The sequence below is a fragment of the Microcaecilia unicolor genome, chromosome 11 (genome assembly GCF_901765095.1).
Source record: "Microcaecilia unicolor chromosome 11, aMicUni1.1, whole genome shotgun sequence".
NCBI classification, from domain to species: Eukaryota; Metazoa; Chordata; class Amphibia; order Gymnophiona; family Siphonopidae; genus Microcaecilia; species Microcaecilia unicolor.
The window spans coordinates 155,882,562-155,906,063 of record NC_044041.1 but is presented as its reverse complement, the minus strand read 5'-3'; the positions used below and the strand labels follow the sequence as shown (position 1 = coordinate 155,906,063).

The 23,502-nt window shown below is 50.4% G+C and overlaps 1 protein-coding gene across 1 annotated transcript in view; it reads left to right on the top strand.

Moving 5' to 3' along the window:
• The window catches only part of RTN2 (reticulon 2), a 112,037-nt gene that overhangs the window by 25,931 nt on the left and 62,604 nt on the right, over positions 1-23,502 (top strand). Inside the window, exons 4-6 of the mRNA XM_030218386.1 lie at positions 14,393-14,462; positions 17,137-17,183; positions 20,267-20,325. Of these exons, the coding sequence (XP_030074246.1) occupies positions 14,393-14,462; positions 17,137-17,183; positions 20,267-20,325 (176 nt within the window). The remainder of the gene's footprint in view (positions 1-14,392; positions 14,463-17,136; positions 17,184-20,266; positions 20,326-23,502) is intronic.

Below are 23,502 nucleotides of genomic sequence, written 5' to 3'. Positions count from 1 at the left end.
CAGTTGGCGGGCTTGGTTGATGCTCTTCCCCCTGAGCAAGCCAAGACTTTTCAGGAGGTGGTCAGGCAGCTGAAGGCGTGCAGAAACTTCCTGGCCAGAGGGGTGTATGACACCTTTGATGTTGCGTCCAGGGCCGCTGCTCAAGGTGTGGTGATGCGCAGGCTCTCATGGCTGCGTGACTCCGACCTAGAGAATAGACTCCAGCAGCGGATTGCGGACTCGCCTTGCCGTGCGGACAATATTTTTGGAGAGAAGGTCGAGCAGGTGGTAGAGCATCTCCACCAGCGTGATACCGCATTCGACAAGTTCTCCCGCCGGCAGCCTTCAGCATCTACCTCTACAGGTAGAAGATTTTTTTGGGGAAGGAGGACTGTTCCCTACTCTTCTGGCAAGCGTAGGTACAATCCTTCTTCTCGACAGCCTGCGGCCCAGGCTAAGCCCCAGCGCGCTCGCTCTCGTCAGCAGCGTGCGCCTCAGCAAGGCCCCGCGGCTCCCCAGCAAAAGCAAGGGGCGAGCTTTTGACTGGCTCCAGCAGAGCATAGCCGACATACAAGTGTCAGTGCCGGGCGACCTGCCGGTCGGGGGGAGGTTGAAAGCTTTTCACCAAAGGTGGCCTCTCATAACCTCCGATCAGTGGGTTCTCCAAATAGTCCGGCAAGGATACACCCTCAATTTGGCCTCAAAACCTCCAAATTGTCCACCGGGAGCTCAGTCTTACAGCTTCCAGCACAAGCAGGTACTTGCAGAGGAACTCTCCGCCCTTCTCAGCGCCAATGCGGTCGAGCCCGTGCCATCCGGGCAAGAAGGGCTGGGATTCTATTCCAGGTACTTCCTTGTGGAAAAGAAAACAGGAGGGATGCGTCCCATCCTAGACCTAAGGGCCCTGAACAAATATCTGGTCAAAGAAAAGTTCAGGATGCTTTCCCTGGGCACCCTACTTCCCATGATTCAGGAAAACGATTGGCTATGCTCTCTGGACTTGAAGGATGCCTACACATCCCGATACTGCCAGCTCACAGACAGTATCTGCGATTTCAGCTGGGCACACGTCACTTCCAGTACTGTGTGCTACCCTTTGGGCTCGCCTCTGCGCCCAGGGTGTTCACAAAGTGCTTGGCTGTAGTAGCAGCAGCACTTCGCAGGCTGGGGGTGCACGTGTTCACATATCTCGACGATTGGCTGGTGAAGAACACGTCCGAGGCAGGAGCCCTGCAGTCCATGCAGATGACTATTCGCCTCCTGGAGCTGCTGGGGTTTGTGATAAATTACCCAAAGTCCCACCTTCTCCCGGCGCAGAGACTCGAATTCACAGGAGCTCTGCTGGATTCTCGGACGGCTCGCGCCTATCTCCCAGAGGCGAGAGCCAACAACTTGTTGTCCCTCGTCTCGCGGGTGCGAGCGTCTCAGCAGATCACAGCTCGGCAGATGTTGAGATTGCTGGGCCACATGGCCTCCACAGTTCATGTGACTCCCATGGCCCGCCTCCACATGAGATCTGCTCAATGGACCCTAGCTTCCCAGTGGTTTCAGGCTGCTGGGGATCTAGAAGACGTGATCCACCTGTCCACGAGTTTTCTCGAATCCCTGTATTGGTGGACGATCTGGTCCAATTTGACTCTGGGACGTCCTTTCCAAATTCCTCAGCCACAAAAAGTGCTGACCACGGATGCGTCTCTCCTGGGATGGGGAGCTCATGTCGATGGGCTTCACACCCAAGGAAGCTGGTCCCTCCAGGAACGCGATCTACAGATCAATCTTCTGGAGTTGCGAGCGATCTGGAACGCTCTGAAGGCTTTCAGAGATCGGCTGTCCCACCAAATTATCCAAATTCAGACAGACAACCAGGTTGCCATGTACTATGTCAACAAGCAGGGGGGCACCGGATCTCGCCCCCTGTGTCAGGAAGCCGTCAGCATGTGGCTCTGGGCTCGCCGTCAAGGCATGGTGCTCCAAGCCACATATCTGGCAGGCGTAAACAACAGTCTGGCCGACAGACTGAGCAGGATTATGCAACCTCACGAGTGGTCGCTCAACTCCCGAGTGGTGCGCCAGATCTTCCAAACGTGGGGCACCCCCTTGGTGGATCTCTTCGCATCTCGAGCAAACCACAAAGTCCCTCAGTTCTGTTCCAGGCTTCAGGCCCCCGGCAGACTGGCATCGGATGCCTTCCTCCTGGATTGGGGGGAGGGCCTGCTGTATGCTTATCCTCCCATTCCTCTGGTGGGGAAGACTTTGTTGAAACTCAAGCAAGACCGAGGCACCATGATTCTGATTGCTCCTTTTTGGCCGCGTCAGATCTGGTTCCCTCTTCTTCTGGAGTTATCCTCCGAAGAACCGTGGAGATTGGAGTGTTTTCCGACCCTCATCACGCAGGACGAAGGGGCTCTTCTGCATCCCAGCCTCCGGTCCCTGGCTCTCATGGCCTGGATGTTGAGAGCGTAGACTTTGCCTCTTTGGGTCTGTCAGAGGGTGTCTCCCGCATCTTGCTTGCTTCCAGGAAAGATTCCACTAAGAGGAGTTACTTCTTTCTATGGAGGAGGTTTGCCGTCTGGTGTGACAGCAAGGCCCTAGATCCTCGCTCTTGTCCTACACAGACCCTGCTTGAATACCTTCTGCACTTGTCTGAGTCTGGTCTCAAGACCAACTCTGTAAGGGTTCACCTTAGTGCGATTAGTGCATACCATTACCGTGTGGAAGGTAAGCCGATCTCAGGACAGCCTTTAGTTGTTCGCTTCATGAGAGGTTTGCTTTTGTCAAAGCCCCCTGTCAAGCCTCCTACAGTGTCATGGGATCTCAATGTCGTTCTCACCCAGCTGATGAAACCTCCTTTTGAGCCACTGAACTCCTGCCATCTGAAGTACTTGACCTGGAAGGTCATTTTCTTGGTGGCAGTTACTTCAGCTCGTAGAGTCAGTGAGCTTCAGGCCCTGGTAGCCCAGGCCCCCTACACCAAATTTCATCATAACAGAGTAGTCCTCTGCACTCACCCTAAGTTCTTTCCAAAGGTCATGTCGGAGTTCCATCTGAACCAGTCAATTGTCTTGCCAACATTCTTTCCCCGTCCTCATTCCTGCCCTGCTGAACGTCAGCTGCACACATTGGACTGCAAGAGAGCATTGGCCTTCTACCTGGAGCGGACACAGCCCAACAGACAGTCCGCCCAATTGTTTGTTTCTTTTGATCCCAATAGGAGGGGAGTGGCTGTGGGGAAACGCACCATATCCAATTGGCTAGCAGATTGCATTTCCTTCACTTACGCCCAGGCGGGGCTGGCTCTTGAGGGTCATGTCACGGCTCATAATGTTAGAGCCATGGCTGCGTCGGTAGCCCACTTGAAGTCAGCCTCTATTGAAGAAATTTGCAAAGCTGCGACGTGGTCATCTGTCCACACATTCACATCTCATTACTGCCTGCAGCAGGATACCCGACGCGACAGTCGGTTCGGGCAGTCAGTTCTTCAGAACCTGTTTGGGCTTTAGGATCCAACTCCACCCCCCGAGGGCCCTGTTTGTTCTGTTCCAGGCTGCACTCTCAGTTAGTTGGTAAATTTTTTAGGTCAATCTCAGTTATGTCCTCGCCGTTGCGAGGCCCAATTGACCATGGTTGTTGTTTTGAGTGAGCCTGGGGGCTAGGGATACCCCATCAGTGAGAACAAGCAGCCTGCTTGTTCTCGGAGAAAGCGAATGCTACATACCTGTAGAAGGTATTCTCCGAGGACAGCAGGCTGATTGTTCTCACAAACCCGCCCGCCTCCCCTTTGGAGTTGTGTCTTCCCTTGTATTGTCTTGCTAGATACTGGACTGGCCGGCTCGAGCCGGTTTCGGGCGGGAAGACGGCCGCGCATGCGCGGTGCACGCGGGCGTGCGAGGACTAGCAAAGGACTTTGCTAGTAAAGATTCCGATTGGAGGGGCTGCCGTGGACGTCACCCATCAGTGAGAACAATCAGCCTGCTGTCCTCGGAGAATACCTTCTACAGGTATGTAGCATTCGCTTTATATCTGTATCTTGATTTAATATGTATATACTGTAAACACCAACAAATTGCTTGTTCAGAGTGGTTTACAGCATAATGGTGGTGATTTTAGAAGCTCTGTTCTTGTTGACATCTGAAAACTGGCATTTAGACGTTCATATTGCATGGATGTCCAAATTCCAATTTTACAAAGGCAGGATATGGACATCTGACACTATCATGTGTCCATTTTGCAAGGGGGCCTGGTCTTGGCATGTTTTGGGTGGGACTAGGGAGGGTTCAAAATATGGGCATCCAACTCCAATCATAGAAGGGGAAGGAATGTCCATGTCTAAAAAGATGGACATCCATATTTAGACCTGGTACTTCTCGCATCCAGGTTACAGAAAAGTGCTATGATTGAGCAGCTGCGCACTGGGGGGATTAAGGCATGATACCTCCTTAATCCCCCAGTGGTTGCTTTCCCCCTTCCTCTCCCTGGAACCGGCAAGGGATACTAGGCTGTATGACAGTTTCAGGTACTTAACAGAGCAGTATGCAGATCTATGGAGTAGTCTAATGTTTAGTGCAGTGGAGTGACAGCCAAGGGACCCAAGTACAAATCTCACATTGGCTTTTTTTTTTTTTAATAGTGGGACCTCTAGGGACTGAACAATACCTACTGTACCTGAATATATAAGATATCTGTAAGCCTGAAGTATTGAAGTGGTGTACATTCAAGTAGTACATATTTTTCTGTTCCTAAAGGGTTCACAATAAAAAAAAAAAATCACAAACCGTGGAAATGACTTGCCCAATATCACGGGGAGCTGCACTGGTATTTGAACCCTGGCTTCCATTCTCTAACCATTAGGCTACCACCCACAGATCTCATGCTTAGTAAAGAGGCTTTTTTGGGGGTTTACAAATAATTTATTCTGTCATGTGTGTGCTACAGATGAAAGATATCCAATCATTCATCCATGCACTAATTCTCAGTCAGGCAGACTATTGAAGGACACTTCTGATCATCCTAAAAAGTTCTTCACTTATGCAGCTACAGCTTATCCAGAATACAGCTATCAAACGTAACAAAGAAATATGGTTCATTCTGATAGACCAGCACTGACTTCTATTGGCCATTCAACTGAAATTTAAAATACTAATACTAACATATCATGCGATACACCCAGAATATGCAGAAACCCTGCAGACTTGCTTGTGCCCTACTGCCCTGTTCAGATCCTTAAAACTTCTCAATAGAATGTATTGTTTCCTCACCCACAGAGAGAAAACTTAAAGATACTCTATGCACAGTATTTAGCTACCTACTGCCCACTTTTTGAAAGTCTGTGCTTAGTTGCCCCAGAAGTGCACCCTCTTATCCACAATTCAGAAGTGGTATTAGGTCCTGGCTTTCTTTCCAGCCTTTGGCATTGACTAAGATTGATCTTTCACCCCTCACCTTTGGATGAGAGCTATCAAACAATCTGTTGCTCTTCAGGACACTGCAGGAGTGGTGCGTGCATATTGTCTGGTTTATGCTGCTCATGATGCTGTGGAGATACACACATATTATCTGGTTAATGTGCTTTGGGATGCTGCAAGAATTGATGATTTTCCTTGGGACACTACAGGAATGTGCTCGTGTTGCCTGGTTAATGCTCCACGGGATGCTCCAATGTTGCATGTATATTATTTGGTTGATCCACCTAAGGATGCTGCAGAAATGCACATTTGGAGAGCCATTCTATAACTTGGCACCAAGATGTAGGCATCACAACGGGGCGTGCTTAGCACAATTCTGTAACGGCAGTGAGGTGTGCCTAAGTTACGATAAGTCAAAGGCTGGTGTGCCTATGTGCGCCGTGCAACTGATAGTAACCTATAAGCTGAGCATGTTGCTTGGTAACACACCCATGCTCTGCACATATTTATTTATTTATTGAGATTTATTAACCGCATTTATGAAGAGATTCATAAAGGCGGTATACACCAGGCACAGTTTAATAAAAGCTTACAATTTTGTTAAAAGCATAACAACAGTAAAAATGGCTAAATATAAACATAATGCAATAAATGAGGTAAACTTGAGAACAGCAAATTAAAACCTAATAATAGGACTACCATGAAACAGTATCAAAATATACACATTTATCAGCACTGAAATTCAAATAACAGAGATATAATGTGATGTCAGCATATTACTACTGAAACATCTAATAAGCATGCATTAGAACAGTCAAATAACAGAGATATGATGCTAATGCTTTTTCACAATATAGCTTACCATGTAGCCGAGGGGCTAAGTGCAGATATATAGATAGGGGCAGAATGGATGGTATCTCCTGTTGACATATGTACATCCCCCTGACAGTTATGTGCTAAGCAACTTTAATGCATATTTCCATATCATCATGCTGATCAATCCATAGACTGGTGGGTTGTGTCCATCTACCAGCAGGTGGAGATAGAGAGCAATCCTTTTGCCTCCCTATATGTGGTCATGTGCTGCCGGAAACTCCTCAGTATGTTCTCTATCTCAGCAGGTGGTGGTCACACACAGCAGTAGCTCTGGCTAGGTCTCCAAGCCTAATCTTTAGGTTTTGTTGAGTACCTGGGGTTGAGGGCTCTTCTTGAGCAAGTGCAAACCTGGTGGCGCCAGGTCCCTCCTTTTCTCCCCCCTCCCGCTGGCTCCGTTAAAAAAAAAAAAAAAAAAAAAAATTTTTGGACGTCCTTAAGGGCGTTTATTTCGACGTTTATTTAAACGTTTATTGCAGCTACTCACTGGGACACCAGGTCGTTACAGCTCGGAGCGAGAAGCAGGTAATTTTTACCTTTTTATAGCGGGCAGGGGGTTCCCCGATTGATCTCCACGTGGCCTATGGCGTCAGAGGGCGAGGGCGCGAAGAATCGCTCCTCGGACCGCGTGTGCGCTTCTAGCGGGGATGCGGGGGTTTTAAAGTCTGATTCGCCCTTGTTGGGTGTCAGTTTGGAGGCCGGTCAGTGTCCCGGGTCTTCCTCCGGCGCGGCGGTTTTTCCCGCCATAAACGCCCATCCCCCGCTGCTCGCCTCCGCCATCTTGGCCGGCCACTCTGCTCGGACGGCTTCTTCTTGGGCCGCCCTTGAGCTGGGAGACGTTCATGCCATGGCCGCCCTTGATTTGGGCGACGGCAAAAAAGCGGCTAAAGTTAAGCGCCGTTCTTCCCGTGCGGCTCCTTCGCGGAGTGTCGCGCCGGACGCCATCTTGGATGCGCAGCATGTTGCTCCCCCGCTCTTGCGAGCGCCAGTTGAGGGTGCGTCTAGGGCTGTGGCCCAGGCTGCTGAAATACACAGTCTGGGGGGTTTCTCCCCCGAGTTTATTTTGCTGCTGCATCAGGCCTTCCTTATGCAAAACGCTGCCCCTTCTCCCTTGTCCGATAACGGGGTTGAGGCCCCCGGAAGTAAACGCCCTTGGGTGGATTCCCAGGCCTTAGAGGACGCTGTTTCCTCGGATATAGATGAGGGCAGCATATCTGAGTTCTCCCAACGGTCCTTTGGGGATTCCTTGGAGGAGACGGATTCCCGCTTGGATGGAGCGGATGACCCCTCTGCAGCGCGGATCTTTCGCTCAGAGGATTTGCCCAACCTGTTACTGCAGGCCATGAGCATTTTGAAGATTTCCTCGCCAGAGGACGTCTCTCCCTCAGCCCCTGTTGGCTCTGCCATTATGCTGGGGACGAAGCGCCCGCCTAGAACCTTCCACGTGCATGATGCCATGCACACCTTAATTTCGGCTCAATGGGATGTCCCGGAAGCGAGCCTCAAAGTGGCTAGGGCTATGTCCCGCCTCTATCCTTTGCCTGAAAGTGAACGTGAGGCCTTTATTTGGCCTACTGTGGATTCTTTAATCACTGCGGTGACTAAGAAAACGGCGTTGCCGGTGGAAGGTGGCACGGCCCTAAAGGACGCCCAAGACAGAAGATTGGAAGCGGCTTTAAGGTCGTCCTTCGAGGCGGCTGCCTTAAGTTTGCAGGCCTCAGTTTGCGGCTCCTATTTGGCCAGGGCGTGCCTGACGATGGTGCAGCGGGCTTTCCCCTCGGATCCTTCCTTGAGGGCTGACTGGCCGGCCCTGGAATCGGGCTTGGCTTATTTGGCAGACTTACTGTATGATGTCTTGAGAGCCTCGGCTAAAGGTATGGCTCAGACAGTCTCTGCGCGGCGCTGGCTTTGGCTGAAACATTGGTCTGCGGACCACGCCTCTAAGTCCCGCCTGGCTAAGTTGCCTTTTAAAGGCAAGCTGCTCTTTGGGGTCGAGCTGGACAAAATCGTGACCAATCTCGGCACGTCTAAGGGCAAGAGGTTACCAGAGGTCAGGGCTCGGGCCAGTGCTCGCCCCGGTATCTCCAGAGGACGGCTTCAGGAAGCCTGTTGGTACCGCCCGGGCAAGTCGGGCTCCTCTGCCCACTCTTCCTTCAAAAGGAACTTCTCCCCCAAGCAGCATTCCTTTCGCAGAGACCGCCGTCCCGGAGGTACGCCCTCCGGTCCTCCCCCAGGGTCTCGTACCCAATGACGGGGCCCTGGTCCATGGCCCAGTGCAGATTGGAGGACGCCTGTCCTCGTTTCTGGGCGAGTGGACCAGGGTAACTTCAGACGCTTGGGTTCTGGAAGTCATCAGAGACAGCTACAAGTTAGAGTTCTGCCGACCCTTAAGAGATGGGTTTGTACTCTCTCCCTACAAGTCTCCGGTCAAAGCTGTGGCAGTGCAGCAGACCTTGGACAACCTGATACGCCTGGGTGCTGTCGTTCCGGTGCCAGAACATCAGATTGGCAAGGGACGTTACTCCATTTACTTTGTGGTACCAAAGAAAGGAGGTTCTGTCCGGCCTATCCTCGACCTCAAAGGGGTCAATCGGGCCTTGAAAGTGCGGCACTTTCGCATGGAGACTCTCCGCTCTGTTATAGCGGCAGTGAAGGCAGGGGAGTTCTTGGCTTCCTTGGACATCAAGGAAGCGTACCTGCATATTCCCATCTGGCCTCCTCATCAACGCTTTCTGCGTTTTGCAGTCCTGGGCCGACACTTCCAGTTCAGAGCCCTCCCTTTCGGGTTGGCTACTGCTCCGCGGACCTTCTCCAAAGTAATGGTGGTCATCGCGGCCTTCCTGCGAAAGGAAGGAGTACAAGTCCATCCTTATCTGGACGACTGGTTGATCCGAGCCCCCTCTTATGCAGAGTGCGGCAAAGCTGTGGACCGGGTGGTTGCTCTTTTGAGCTCCCTGGGGTGGATCATCAACTGGGAGAAGAGCCAGCTGCGCCCGACTCAGTCCCTGGAGTATCCGGGAGTTCGATTCGACACCCAAGTGGGCAGAGTGTTCCTGCCAGACAATCGGATTGTCAAACTTCAGGCTCAGGTGGACCAGTTCCTAGTAGCCTCTCCTCTTCGGGCTTGGGACTATGTGCAGCTGTTGGGCTCTATGACGGCCACGATGGAAGTAGTGCCCTGGGCCAGGGCTCATATGAGACCACTACAACACTCTCTGCTGCAGCGCTGGACTCCGATATCGGAGGATTATGCTGTGCGCCTTCCCTTGGACCCAGCAGTGCGCAAGGCGCTGAGCTGGTGGCTGCAGACAGACAAGTTGTCTGCAGGAATGCCTCTGGTGACCCCGGAGTGGATTGTCGTCACGACGGACGCCTCTTTGTCGGGCTGGGGAGCCCACTGCTTGGGAAGGACAGCGCAGGGGCTCTGGTCTCCTGCAGAGGCAAAGTGGTCTATCAACCTCCTGGAACTCAGAGCCATTCGGTTGGCGCTTTTGGAGTTCATCCCGGTACTGGCGTTGAAGCCAGTACGGGTCCTGTCGGACAATGCCACGGCTGTGGCCTATGTCAACCGCTAGGGAGGTACCAAGAGCGCCCCTCTAGCCAAGGAGGCCATGAATCTATGCCAGTGGGCGGAAGCGAACCTGGAACAGCTGTCAGCGGCCCACATTGCTGGAGTCATGAATGTCAAGGCGGACTTTCTCAGTCGCCATACCTTGGATCCCGGAGAGTGGCAGCTATCTGCTCAGGCGTTCTTGGACATCACGAAGCACTGGGGCCAGCCGAGCCTAGATCTGATGGCGTCATCGGCCAATTGCCAAGTGCCGCGCTTTTTCAGCAGAGGACGGGACCCTCGATCCCTAGGAGTAGATGCTCTTCTCCAACAGTGGCTGACACAGGAGCTTCTCTATGTGTTCCCGCCCTGGCCCATGTTGGGCAGGGTGCTAGACCGGGTGGCAAAGCATCCGGGCCGGATAATCCTGGTGGGTCCGGAATGGCCCAGACATCCCTGGTATGCGGACTTGATCAGGCTCTCAGTGGACGATCCTCTGCGGCTGCCAGTGGAGCAGGGCCTGTTGCATCAGGGTCCCGTGGTGATGGAGGATCCCTCCCCCTTTGGTCTTATGGCCTGGCTATTGAGCGGCAGCGTCTGAGAAAGAAGGGCTTCTCAGACAAGGTCATCGCCACTATGCTGAGAGCGAGGAAGCGCTCTACTTCTACTGCTTACGCCAGGGTTTGACGTACCTTTGCAGCGTGGTGTGAAGCAGGCTCACTTTCTCCCTTCACTGCTCCAATTTCTTCAGTGTTGGCGTTCCTGCAAGAAGGTCTGGAGAAAGGCCTGTCGCTCAGTTCCCTTAAAGTCTAGGTAGCGGCTCTGGCTTGCTTCAGGGGCCGCCTGAAGGGTGCTTCCCTGGCTTCGCAGCCAGATGTGGTGCGCTTTCTCAAGGGAGTTAATCACCTGCGCCCTCCTCTGCACTCAGTGGTGCCTGCGTGGAATCTCAACTTGGTGCTAAGAGCCTTGCAGAAGCCACCTTTTGAACCCTTGTCAAGGGCATCTCTGAAAGACCTGACGTTGAAAGCAGTCTTTTTGGTGGCTATCACTTCAGCCAGAAGAGTTTCCGAGCTCCAGGCACTATCATGTCGAGAGCCCTTTCTGCAGTTCACGGAGGCAGGAGTGTCTATTCGCACAGTGCCTTCCTTCCTGCCCAAGATTGTTTCTCGCTTCCATGTGAATCAGCAGCTCTGTCTCCCTTCCTTTCGTAGGGAGGACTACCCAGAGGAATACTCTGCTCTCAAATATCTGGATGTGAGACGAGTCATCATCAGATACTGGGAAGTGACCAATGATTTCCGGAAGTCGGATCATCTGTTTGTCCTGTTTGCAGGTCCTCGTAAGAGTCTGCAGGCTGCTAAGCCTACAGTGGCAAGATGGGTCAAGGAAGCCATTGCAGCGGCTTATGTGGCCGCGGGGAAGGTGCCGCCTATCCAGCTGAAGGCTCACTCCACTAGAGCTCAGGCGGCCTCGATGGCAGAGGCCGGGTCCGTCTCCTTGGAAGAGATTTGCAAGGCGGCAACTTGGGCATTGGCCCATACCTTCTCCAGGCATTACCGCTTGACTGTGGCTGCTCGGGCGGAGGCCCGGTTTGGAGCTTCAGTGTTGCGGTCAGGGATTTTTATGTCCCGCCCTGGGTGAGTACTGCTTCGGTACATCCCACCAGTCTATGGATTGATCAGCATGATGATATGGAAGGTAAAATTATGTATCATACCTGATAATTTTCTTTCCATTAATCATAGCTGATCAATCCATAGTCCCTCCCAGATATCTGTATTGTTTATATTCTGGTTGCATTTCAGGTTCAAGTTTAGTCTTCAGTTCCTGTTCAGGAGGACTTCGTGTTCAAGTTTTTCAATGGATTCTTCAAGAGTTGAGACGAATTTGTGTTACAATGAGCTGCTGCATTCCTCTCCCCTCCGTTTTACAGGGCTGGATTGAGACTTAAATTCTGCCGGCGCTCCCTCCCGCTTCGTGCGGCAGTAGGGCAGCTTTGTACCCCTCCCGCTTCGGCGGTGTTAGGGTCAGTCAGCTCCTCCCGCGGTTGCGGTTGCAGGATAAGCCAGATCCCCCCGCATCGGCGGGTGTGGTGTCCCTCCCCCGCTCCGCGGGGATGAGCTGGACGGATTCTCCTCCCCCACTTGTGTGGGGATGAGCTGGGTTAATTCCCCTCCCCCGTTTCGGCGGTGGTGAGCTGGGCAGAGTGTCCCTTTGTGGGTGTAATTCTCTAAGTGCTGAGTCCTGCGGATGGAGCTTGGATATCGACATACTGAGGAGTTTCCGGCAGCACATGACCACATATAGGGAGGCAAAAGGATTGCTCTCTATCTCCACCTGCTGGTAGATGGACACAACCCACCAGTCTATGGATTGATCAGCTATGATTAATGGAAAGAAAATTATCAGGTATGATACATAATTTTACCTTTGTACAATAACCCGAAGCACTTACACATGTAAATGCCAATTATTGGTGCTTCTGATGCTCATAAGTGCTAGCATTCCATAAACTATGCACACACTTAACCCTGGACGCTATATAGTGTGACTTAAGTTGCACATACATATCCGGTCTCATTCTGGATTTGTGCTCACAACTTAATTAGCTTAACAAGCCAATCAGCAAAATTGCACTTAACAAGCAATTATTGACACTAATTGGCATTAATTAGAATTTATACGCATAACTGTCTAAGTGTATTCTATAAAGTGAGTTGCATAGATTCTAAGATGCGGATCTGAAAAGGGGTGTGGCTGTGGAAGGGGCATGGGTGGATCATGGGCATTCCTTGAATTTACACGCAGTGTTATAGAATATGCCTGTTCCACGTGTAATTTAGGCGTTGCCATTTACATCAGGTTTAAATGGCCACGACTAAATATAGTTGCAGATAATAGGTACTGGCCGTATTCTATTAACAACGCCCATGCTTTAAACTGTGCCTAACTTTAGGTGTAGTTTATAGAATAATCCTAAGTTATATACAGAATCTAGCCCTTAGTGCTTAATAATAGGTGCTAAGTTATAGAATGAGGGGGATGTTGTCTGGTGGTTGGTCCACGGGACACTGCTGGGATGTGTGCATATTGTCTGGTTGACACACCTCAGGATGCTGGAGGAATGCATACATAATGTCTGTTTAATGTTCCTCAGAACACTAAGCAGTGTAGAGTCTGATGTGGAAATTTTTCCCCATACACCTGTATTCTCTTAGTAAAACAGGGAATTCATGTGTAGAGTGTAGTCTGCCCAAACCATATCCTTGAAATCACTGTGTGTTGTGGATCTGCACATGTAAATAACATCTTTCTGAAATTGGTGGGGTCGATATTCTAAAGGGTTTAACTGTGCAGGAAAGGCTGAAAGACTGTTCTAATTTTATCTGCCAAGCTAACCATGCACCAGTCTAAATATCGGCCAGTATGCGCTTTGCTTCCGAGTTGTTGCACTAACCCAGGTATTCAATATCGGAAGCCTGACATTCCCTTGGCATTGAATATCCGGGGTTAACTCAGCTCGCAGCCACGGACCAGATATTGACCATAGTATTTTTCTTCTGTGATGAGCTTGGCCAACTGCCTTCCTCTGAACTCAGGAGCATTTTTGAAACTTACAGGTTGGGCACTGGTACTTCTTAGGTTAGCCATGTAGAGCTAGATTCAGTAATGGCACTCAACAATTGGTGCCGAAAAATGGTAAATGCTATTCTGTAATGGGTACTCATAGATGAACGCCCATTATAGAATTAGCATTGTGTGCCGATTTTGGCGCACATCCCTGGTATTCTATAACACTGCGCGTAAACTGTAGGAATGCCCCTGACCCACCATTGGACATTCTATGACCACTTCCCTTTTGGAATGTACACTACGGGATTTGAGTGCACATTCTTATAGAATAGAAGATTAGTGCATAGCAAGATGTTTTTGCAAATTCAAATTGGTGCCAATTAGTGCCAGTTAGCACTCAATTATTGGCACTAATTTACTGCAGTCCTGCCCCCAACGACCCAGCTGGACCATCAAGGATGTAGGTAAGCCCAGTGGGGGGGCTTACCATCACCGTTGGGGGGAGGCGGGGGGGGGGTGGAGTGTATTGCAGGGGGGGGGAGTGCCTCAATTCGCAGGGGCGGAGAGGAAAGGAAGGAAAGGGGGACATTGGGACAGGAGGGGGCTTGGGGCTTTTATTTTTATTTTTTACACTGAAGAAAAAATTATGCAGGTCCTAATTGAAGTTGCTTAGCTAGCACTGAATATTGCTGGCACCCACATAACTTGGGGCACCCCCCCCCCCCCCCCCACCAGCGCTGCCCCTGACCAGCCAGCTTTTTCTTTGGCCAGTCCCAGGAGATATTCAGCAACACTGTCTGGTTAAGTGCAGCTAAATATCCCCAGTTAGGCACCGGGAAGCTATTTAAGCGGGTAGGAGAGGCTCCTGCCTGCTTAAATCGTTTTGGATATCGTCCTAATAGTGTTTAATCAGCAGAATGAGCAGAACATAGGATTTTATATGCTTTTACAATCTTCTGATTCTGGAGAAACCCCACTGTTTTTATTTTAACCTAATACTATCTTCTTTCTGTAGTTCCTCACCTTGCTATACCTTCTTACATATATTGGGGCAGTCTTCAATGGCCTCACTCTCCTTATTCTGGGTGAGTAGAAAACATTCTTTGCAAATCTTCATTTTATGTTGTGGTAATTATATGTCTGGTAATTCATGGTTAACAGGATGGGTGAGGGTCAGGAAGCATGTTTTGAGCTATCGCCCTCTAATTCTATAAACCTGCGGACCCACATTTACGCTTAGTGCACAGATTTGAGTGCACAATTCATAGAATTTAATAATTGGTTGTTAATTGGAATTAACAGCCAATTATTGCCTTAAATTGGTGCTAATTGGCACCAATTAGCAATTGTGCTCCCAACTGTCCTTTGTCAGTATTCTTGAAGTTTTGAGCCCAAATTCTATCATGTGCAACTCCCAGGGGGACATGGGCGGGTGAGGGGCATGCCTACAAGTTAAGCGTGCATGTTATAGAATACGTGGAGTTAATCCCTGGATTCTTTGTAGTGTGACTTAAGTTGCGCATGCAAATCTGGCTGTATTCTGAATTTGCATGTGCAATTTAATTATCCAATCAGCACCAACAATTGCACTTAAGCTATTGTTGTCACTGGAATGAGCGTGGAAAAAAATAAAAGATGAATATACGCTCAACGCATGGAAGCTAATCCAAAGAAAATACAAATACGCAATAAGACAGACCAAAAGATCATACTACAAAACTAAAATAGGGCCGGAATATAAAGACACGAAAAAACTATATCATATCGTGAACAAATTACTAGACATAAAACCGATCTCCACAACCAATACCAACATCCCATATGCAGACAGCCTTGCTAAATACTTCAACGAAAAAATTGCAAATCTACGCAAAACTCTGCCTCAGGATAATACGGACATTGAAACCTTCATCAGTGAACTGGACCCACCCCCTGGTGAATACCCAGCGGACCGAATTTGGACAAAATTCGCACTCCTCACCGCCGATACAGTTACCCAGGCGATCAAGAGGTACTCCAACAGCCACTGTCAACTGGATACCTGTCCCAATTACCTAATAAAATCTTCCCCCCTATCGCTTAATAACAGACCTCACATCCCATTTAAACCTCATGCTTCAAGAAGGAACCTTCCCTAAAGAAAAAGGCAACATCCTACTCACCCCAATACCAAAAGACACCAAGAAAAAAAACAAATGACATCACCAACTATCATCCAGTAGCATCCATCCCACTGGTAGTCAAACTAATGGAAGGATTGGTAACCAAACAACTTAACGACTACATAGACAAATTCACAATACTACACAAATCACAATCGGGATTCCGCCCCTTACACAGCACCGAAACAGTACTACTCGCCTTCTTAACTAAATTCAAGCAGGAAATAGCAATAGGTAAAAGCATACTTCTACTACAATTTGACATGTCCAGTGTATTTGACATGGTCAATCATAATCCTATATAATAAAACTCACCCTCAACGTTCTGAGGACACTGACGTCAGTGAAGCCAAGCCACTGACGTCACTTCCTTCAACATCGGTTCAAAGGGTTCGTGGTGGTGAAGCCACCGAAATCGCTATGTCTCTGGGCCCCGCCCTCGCGTCAAATGTGATGACGTTGAGGGCGGAGCAGTGGTGTCAGTGGGTCAGAACGAACAAGGAGATGAAAGTGGCGTGCGTTGACGAGGTGCGGAGCAATGGCGTCAGAACGGCAAAGGGGTCGGTAGGGAGGGAGGGAGGGGGGTGTTGGGGAGGAAAACCTTGCTAGCGCCTGTTTCATTTGCTCCAGAAACGGGCCTTTTTTACTAGTATACTACTAAGACTCCTAGACTACTTCGGAATCAGCAGAAACATACTCAAGTGGATCAAGGGCTTCCTAACCGCTAGAACCTATCAAGTGAAAGCTAGCACATCATCACCTTGGCAACCAGACTGCGGAGTACCGCAAGGATCACCATTATCACCGATCCTTTTCAACCTCATGATGACCCCACTAGCCAAGTCCTTAGCCAGCCAAGGCCTTAACCCATTCATATATTCTGATGACGTCACAATATATATCCCCTACAAACACGAAATCACCAATGAAATCAAGCTCATTTTGAACAGCATGGACTCATGGGCAAATTATTACCGACAAAACATTTATCCACCTAAGAAGGAATTAGAAGTATTCTTGGGGTGCAATGAAGCTTTAGCTACTCAGTGCTGATATTCAGTGCCAGAAGTTATGCAGGTAAGTCTGGTCGGAGAAAAGTATTGTCCTAAATTTATGTGGCTGTATTTAGCAGCAGACTCGCTGGCTCAGTGGATTTTTGAATATGGGCTCAAGCTGTCTTTGTATATTTAAAGAAAAATGTGTGCAATTTCAAATACTCCTAACCGGAGGTGATGTAGGGAATGGTGCAGACACACTGGCTATGGAAGAACTCACAGCTCATGCAATCCCAGCATTTCCCAGCAGGAGGCAATATAGGGAATGGTGTAGGTGTAAGAACACTGGATGTGGAAAGCACACAGCTCCTGTAATCTCAGTCTCTTCCAGCACGAGGCGATATAGGGAATGGTGCAGATGCAGGAACACTGACTGTGGAAAAGCTCACATCTCTTGCCAGCCCATCCTTTCCCAGCAGGACGTATTATAGGAAATGGTTCACTCCTACCAGGAGTGTTATAGTAAGAATTGGTTATATGTATATATATTATTATATATTTATGTACACACACCTTTCTAACCTTCTCCTCTGTGTTTGCAGGCATTATCAGTGCATTTACGTTTCCTCTGCTCTACAGGCAGCATCAGGTGAGTTTCAGTACATGCATAGGACATGCTCGGAATTGCTCCAGTGCTTAGTATGAAATGTATCTTATCACAGTTAATATAAAAGACAGAGATATGAGGACCCTGAGAAGTCAGGGTATGTAAGCCTGAAGCAGAACCTTTAGGTTTAGCATTCAGATATAGTGAGGCTGGGGGTTTGTAAATCCACTCCTTCCAAAACAATTTACTGCTGAGCCATCTTTCCCATTTGCAGTCAGGCAGTGGAATCATTTGATCAGCACTGAGTCTGCTTCATGCAGGATAAGTAGTTGCTGTTTACATATATATATTTTTTCACTATATTATAAGTTTGCATAAGAAATTTTCTTTAATATGAAGTTCTCCTAATATACATTTCTAATGTTTTCAATAAAGTATGACTAGTAGTTCCCAGGGAGATTTTTGGTCCAAGGTGGCAAGTGATTGATGTTATGCAGTAGGCTTAAGGGTTTGAAATAGCTGAGCGCTATAGGAGACCTAAGAGCTTGCCCACTGATACAAATCTGATGCCCCTGGTTCCTTTTTTCTCTTTTCCTCCTCTTTTTCTCAACACTAAAAGATCTTTTGTTCCCTGTTTGATTTATGATGCCAAAGTCCCGCCAGCCAAAGAAAATTCCTGCCGAGCCACTCCCCTCTTTCTCACACTGCTGCAGTAACCTGGAAGTCAGTAGGGTGCCTCCAGAGTGGAGGAGTAGCCTAGTGGTTTAGAGTGGTGGACTTTGGTCCTGGGGAACTGGGTTCGATTCCCACTGCAGGCACAGGCAGCTCCTTGTGACTCTGGGCAAGCCACTTAACCCTCCATTGCCCCAGGTACAAATAAGTACCTGTATATAATATGTAAGCAGCATTGAACCTGCTATGAGTGGGAAAGCGCGGGGTACAAATGTAATATAAAAATAATAATAAAACACCGGGACTCCTCACGCATGCTCAGTTCACACAAGAGCTGAGCATGCTCAGGAAGTTCCGTAGTCAGCAGTCTAAGGCTGTGGTTTCAGTGACCAAACTAGGTACACTAGAGTTTAGGGGAGATACAGTTAATAGCTTAGTGGTTAGGACATTAGGCTGACAACCAGGGAAATCAGGTTAAAATCCCAGTGTTGCTCCTTGTGATCTTGGGCAAGTCATTTAACCTTCCACTACCTCGGGTATAAATTTAGGAGTAGATATTCAAAGTTTCTGGACATTTAAATCTCTCATGTGGGGCTATCCAAGGATATTCAGTGGCACTGCTGAATGTTTGTTTATTAAAATTGTATATACCGCCCAGTTTCCTCAGATCATGGCGGTTTGCAGTTAAAATACACAGCATTTTAAAAGAAAGGAACTCCATTATTCAAATAGAAATGTCATTTATCTCATTGTGATATTCCATCAGATTCTAAACAGCCCAGTGTGCATTACCTACTACTGCTACTTATCATTTCAATAGTACTACTAGACTTGCGCAGCGCTGTATACTTGAACATGAAGAGACAGTCCCTGCTCAAAAGAGCTTACAATCCAATCAGGATGGACAAACAGGACAAATAAGGGATAAGGGAATTACTAAAGTGGGAACAATAAAACATACATGGGTACTGTACAAGTGAATAAGAGTTAGGAGTTAAAGGCGGCATCAAAAGGTGGGCTTTTAGCCTAGATTTGAAGACAGCCAGAGATGGAGCTTGATATACTGGCTCAGGAAGTCTATTCCAGGCATATGGTGCAGCAAGATAAAAGGAACGGAGACTGGAGTTGGCAGTGGAGGAGAAGGGTCCAGATGAGAGAGATTTACCCAATGAACGGAGTTCCAAGGGATGAGTGTAGGGAGAGATAAGAGTGGAGAGATACTGAGGAGCTGCAGAGTGAATGCACTTGTAAGTCAATAAGAGGAGTTTGAACTGTTTTCAGAAACTGATAGAGAGCCAATGAAGTGACTTGAGGAGAGGGCTAATATGACCATAGCAACACTGGCGGAATATAAATCGTGCAGCAGAATTTTGAACAGATTGAAGGGGAGAGAGATGGCTTTGTGAGAGACCTGTGAGAAATAAGTTGCAATAGGTGATAAGAGTGTGGATAAGGATTTTGATAGTGTGCTCAGAAAAAGGACAAATTTTGGTGATATTATAGAGAAAGAAACGACAGGTTTTAGCAGTCTGTTGGATATGTGCAGAGAAAGAGAGAGGAGTCAAAGATAACCCCAAGGTTACGAGCTGATGAGAGTGTTATCCACAGAGATAGAAAATGGGGGAAGAGGAAAGGTGGGTTTAGGGGGAAAGACAAGAAGCTGTCTTGGTCATGTTTAGTTTCAGATGGCAGTGAGACATCCAGGCATCAGACAGGCAAGCTGATACTTGGGCCTGGATTCCTGCTGAAATTTCTGGTGTGTAGAGGTAGATCCATGGCCGCCGAGAGGGGGGGGGGGCAAAATTCCCCAAGCCTGGCCTCCGGAGGGGCCTGGCACCGGGCTCGCTCTCTCTCCTGATGGGAACCGGGTGATTGCGTCTCGACAGGAGCAAGAGAGAGAAAACTCCAGCGCTGGTCTCCCCTTGGAGGCTGGGGAGGAGCAGACACAACAGGGCTTTGGGCCAGGGCTTCTGGTTTAGCTGGTGGGGGTCCCCAAGGCCCCGCCAGCAGAAGAGGTCTTTCTCCAGCGCTGCTTTTCACTCTGCTGCATTGCCTGCCAAGCAGCTGCTTTTCCCCTCAGGGTGCCCATACTCGGCAACGATCCGGGGGGGCCGGCCCAGCTCAGTCTCTCGGTGGCCCTGGGTAGATCTGGGAGTCATACTGAAAACCATGGGATGAGATCAGAGTACCAATAACTATTACAACTAAGTACATATGTAAACAACTAGAAGAGCTAAAAACAAATGCACTTGGAAAAGAGCACAAAGTCCTATTACAGACTAATCATGTCCCCCCTGAATGCCTGAACAAGGCGCCAGATCTTTGGCTTTCTTCCTAAAAGCTAGAGAGCATCTTTCCTCCCCTTCCTCTAATGGAACAAAAGCACACTTTATGTTCATTGAGACAGTGATATGGATTTATGATTCTCTGTTTCTCTCCTCTTTGTCTTCCAGGCACAGATTGACCAGTATGTGGGACTGGTGAGGAGTCAACTCAGTCGGATCCGTGAAAAGTGAGTGTCCATGCTGGGGCTGATTTGCAAAGCCATTTAGAGGGGCATAATCGAACGTCGCCGGCCAAATAGATCGCTGGCGATCTATGTTGGCGGCAGCGCTACAGCTGGCCGGAACCGTATTATCGAAAAAGATGGCCGGCCATCTTTTCTTTTCGATAATACGGTTTAGCCCGGCCAAATGCCGTGGACTTTGCCGGGTTTGAGATGGCTGGGTTTGTTTTTCAGCGATAATGGAAAGTTATGTCGGCCATCTCAAACCCCGGCCAAATTCAAGGCATTTGGCCGTGGGAGGAGCCAGCATTTTTAGTGCACTGGCCCCCCTGACATGCCAGGACACCAACCAGCCACCCTAGGGGTCACTGTGGTGGACTTCAGAAAATCTCCCACGTGCATAGTAGCTCCCTTACTTTGGGAGCTGAGCCCCCCCCCCCCCCCCCAAACCCACTACCCACAAATGTACTGCACCCACTAAAATTGCTCCAAGGACCTGCATACAGCCTCTAGGACTTATTGCTGCTGTATAACTTTGGCACACCAGTTCACACCTGAAGACTAATCTCTCTGAAAAAGTCCTTTCTTGAAATAAGCACGTTTACTCACAGTTAACTGCAGATCAGAGGTTGTGCCCCACTGGCAAAGAGTCCCCTGGTACTAAGATTAGCAGTAGGTCAGAGCTGGCACAATGGTGTACAATGCCCTCTTTCAGCATCATTCAAGGTAAGAACTACATTCTCTAACGTGGGTAACACAGGAAAGGGAACTAAAACTGGCTTACAAAAATGGCCACTACCGCATGGACTACAGCAGGAAACAAAACAGGGCACACTCTGACCCAGTTAGCAGGGGGAAAAATCACCATGGGAGTAGAGCCTAGTACCCTACACCCACCACAATGCATTGCTAATGTGACTCTGCAGGGCACCTAACAGAAAAGGTGTCACACTCACCCGAGAGCCACATCGCAACCAGGGAAAGGCTGTCGGAGGATACAACACATTCTCCGAGGACAAGCAGGCTGCTTGTTCTCACGACTGGGTGACGTCCGTGGCAGCCCCCACCAACCGGAAAAAGCTTCGCGGGACGGTCGGCACGCAGGGCACGCCCACCGCGCATGCGCGGCCGTCTTCCCGCCCGTGCGCGACCGCTCCCGCCAGTTCCTTTTTTTCCGCGTCTGGAGAGAGTCGTGCCTCGCCGCTCTCTCTGTTTCAGCCGCCGGATTTCGATCGCGTTTACGCGGATCGTGCTTTTTCTTTGTTCACTTTGATTAGTTACTGTCCGGTTTCTTTAAAAAAAAAAAAAAAAGAAACCCTGCGCGTGTGGAGCACGTGCTCCCTTTTTCCCTCGCTTCCAGCGGGGACGCCGCATTGCGGCCTAGTGGCCGCACGGTCGTTTTCCTTTTCGTGGTGTGATTTCAGCCACCATTGACGACTTTGACTTCGCCGACGCGATTTTTCCGTCGATGTCCTCAAGGGTCCCGAGTGGATTTAAAAAGTGTGGTCGCTGCGGCCGGCCGATCTCGCAGACCGACACCCACGCTTGGTGCCTCCAGTGCCTCGGGCCGGAGCACAATATCAAGTCGTGTTCCCTGTGTCTCGGTCTCCGGAAACGGACTCAGGTTGCGAGGCAAGTTCTGCGGGACCGTCTTTTTGGAACTTGCGCCGGCCCCTCGACGTCGACCTCGACGGCATCGGTATCGACGCCCGGCCCTTCGGTACCGGTATCGATGCCCGAGACATCGGCACCGATGGCATCGACCCCAGGAGAACAGGTCCCGTCGGCCCGCCGGTCCGCTGGCGAGGGTAGAGGTGAGCGGCTGCGTGGGCAGTCGGCCCCGGTCACTCCCTCAGCCCGTGGCCCTCGGGACCGAACCCTGTCTGACCCGGCTCCCCGGGACCGAGGGGGATCGTCCTCCTCCTCCTCCATACCTCCCGGCACCGGTGACGCGCATCGGAAGAAAGACAAGAAGCGTCGTCACCGGTCGCCCTCGGTGCATCCGGACATCGGAGAGGAGGCGGCGCCGAAGCGTCATCGTCGAGAGGAGAGGTCCCCGTCGGTCGTCGAGGTACCGACGCGTCAGGGTTCCGGCACCTCGGTGCCGTCTCCTGGCCCCCATCATCTTCTGGCACCGACACCCCTACCGGCCCCACCGCCTTTCCCGGCAGCGGGCCTGGACGAGTGCCTCAGAGCCATCCTTCCGGGGATCCTGGAAGGGCTGATGCGCCAGGCTGTGCCGGCGCCGGGGGTGCTTGCGCCCTCGGCGCCGATGTCTGTGGCGCCGGTGAGCTCTAGCCCGGCGCCGGGGCCGTCGACACCGCCGCCGCTTGCGGCGCCGGTCTCGACCGCCACGTAGGTGGAGTCCCCGTCGACGTCGATGGAGGGAGCTCCGTCCCCGCCGGCGCGGGAGTCCACCGCTCGACGACACCGAGACCTCGGTGCCTCGACGTCGAGCCGGGCCCGGTTCAGGACTCAGCTACATGAGCTTATGTCCGATACCGAGGATGAGGACTCGTGGGGGGAAGAGGAGGACCCTAGATATTTCTCCTCAGAGGAGTCTACGGGCCTTCCCTCGGACCCCACGCCTTCACCGGAGAGGAAGCTCTCACCCCCCGAGAGCCTCTCCTTTGCCTCCTTTGTGCGGGATATGTCTATCAGCATTCCCTTCCCCGTGGTCTCTGTGGAAGAGCCGAGGGCCGAGATGCTCGAGGTCCTCGACTATCCATCGCCACCTAGAGAGTCCTCCACGGTGCCGCTGCACAATGTCCTCAAGGAGACACTGCTTCGGAACTGGGTGCGACCGTTAACTAACCCCACCATTCCCAAGAAAGCAGAGTCCCAATACAGGATCCACTCCGACCCAGAGTTAATGCGGCCCCAATTGCCCCATGACTCGGCGGTCGTGGATTCTGCTCTCAAGAGAGCACGGAGTTCGAGGGATACCGCCTCGGCGCCCCCGGGGCGGGAGTCTCGCACTCTGGACTCGTTTGGGAGGAAGGCCTACCAATCCTCCATGCTCGTGACCCGCATCCAGTCATACCTGCTCTATATGAGCATCCACATGCGGACCTATGTGCAACAACTGGCGGACCTGGTCGAGAAGCTCCAGCCGGAGCAGTCCAGGCCTTATCAGGAGGTGGTCAGGCAGCTGAAGGCGTGCAGAAAGTTCCTGTCCAGGGG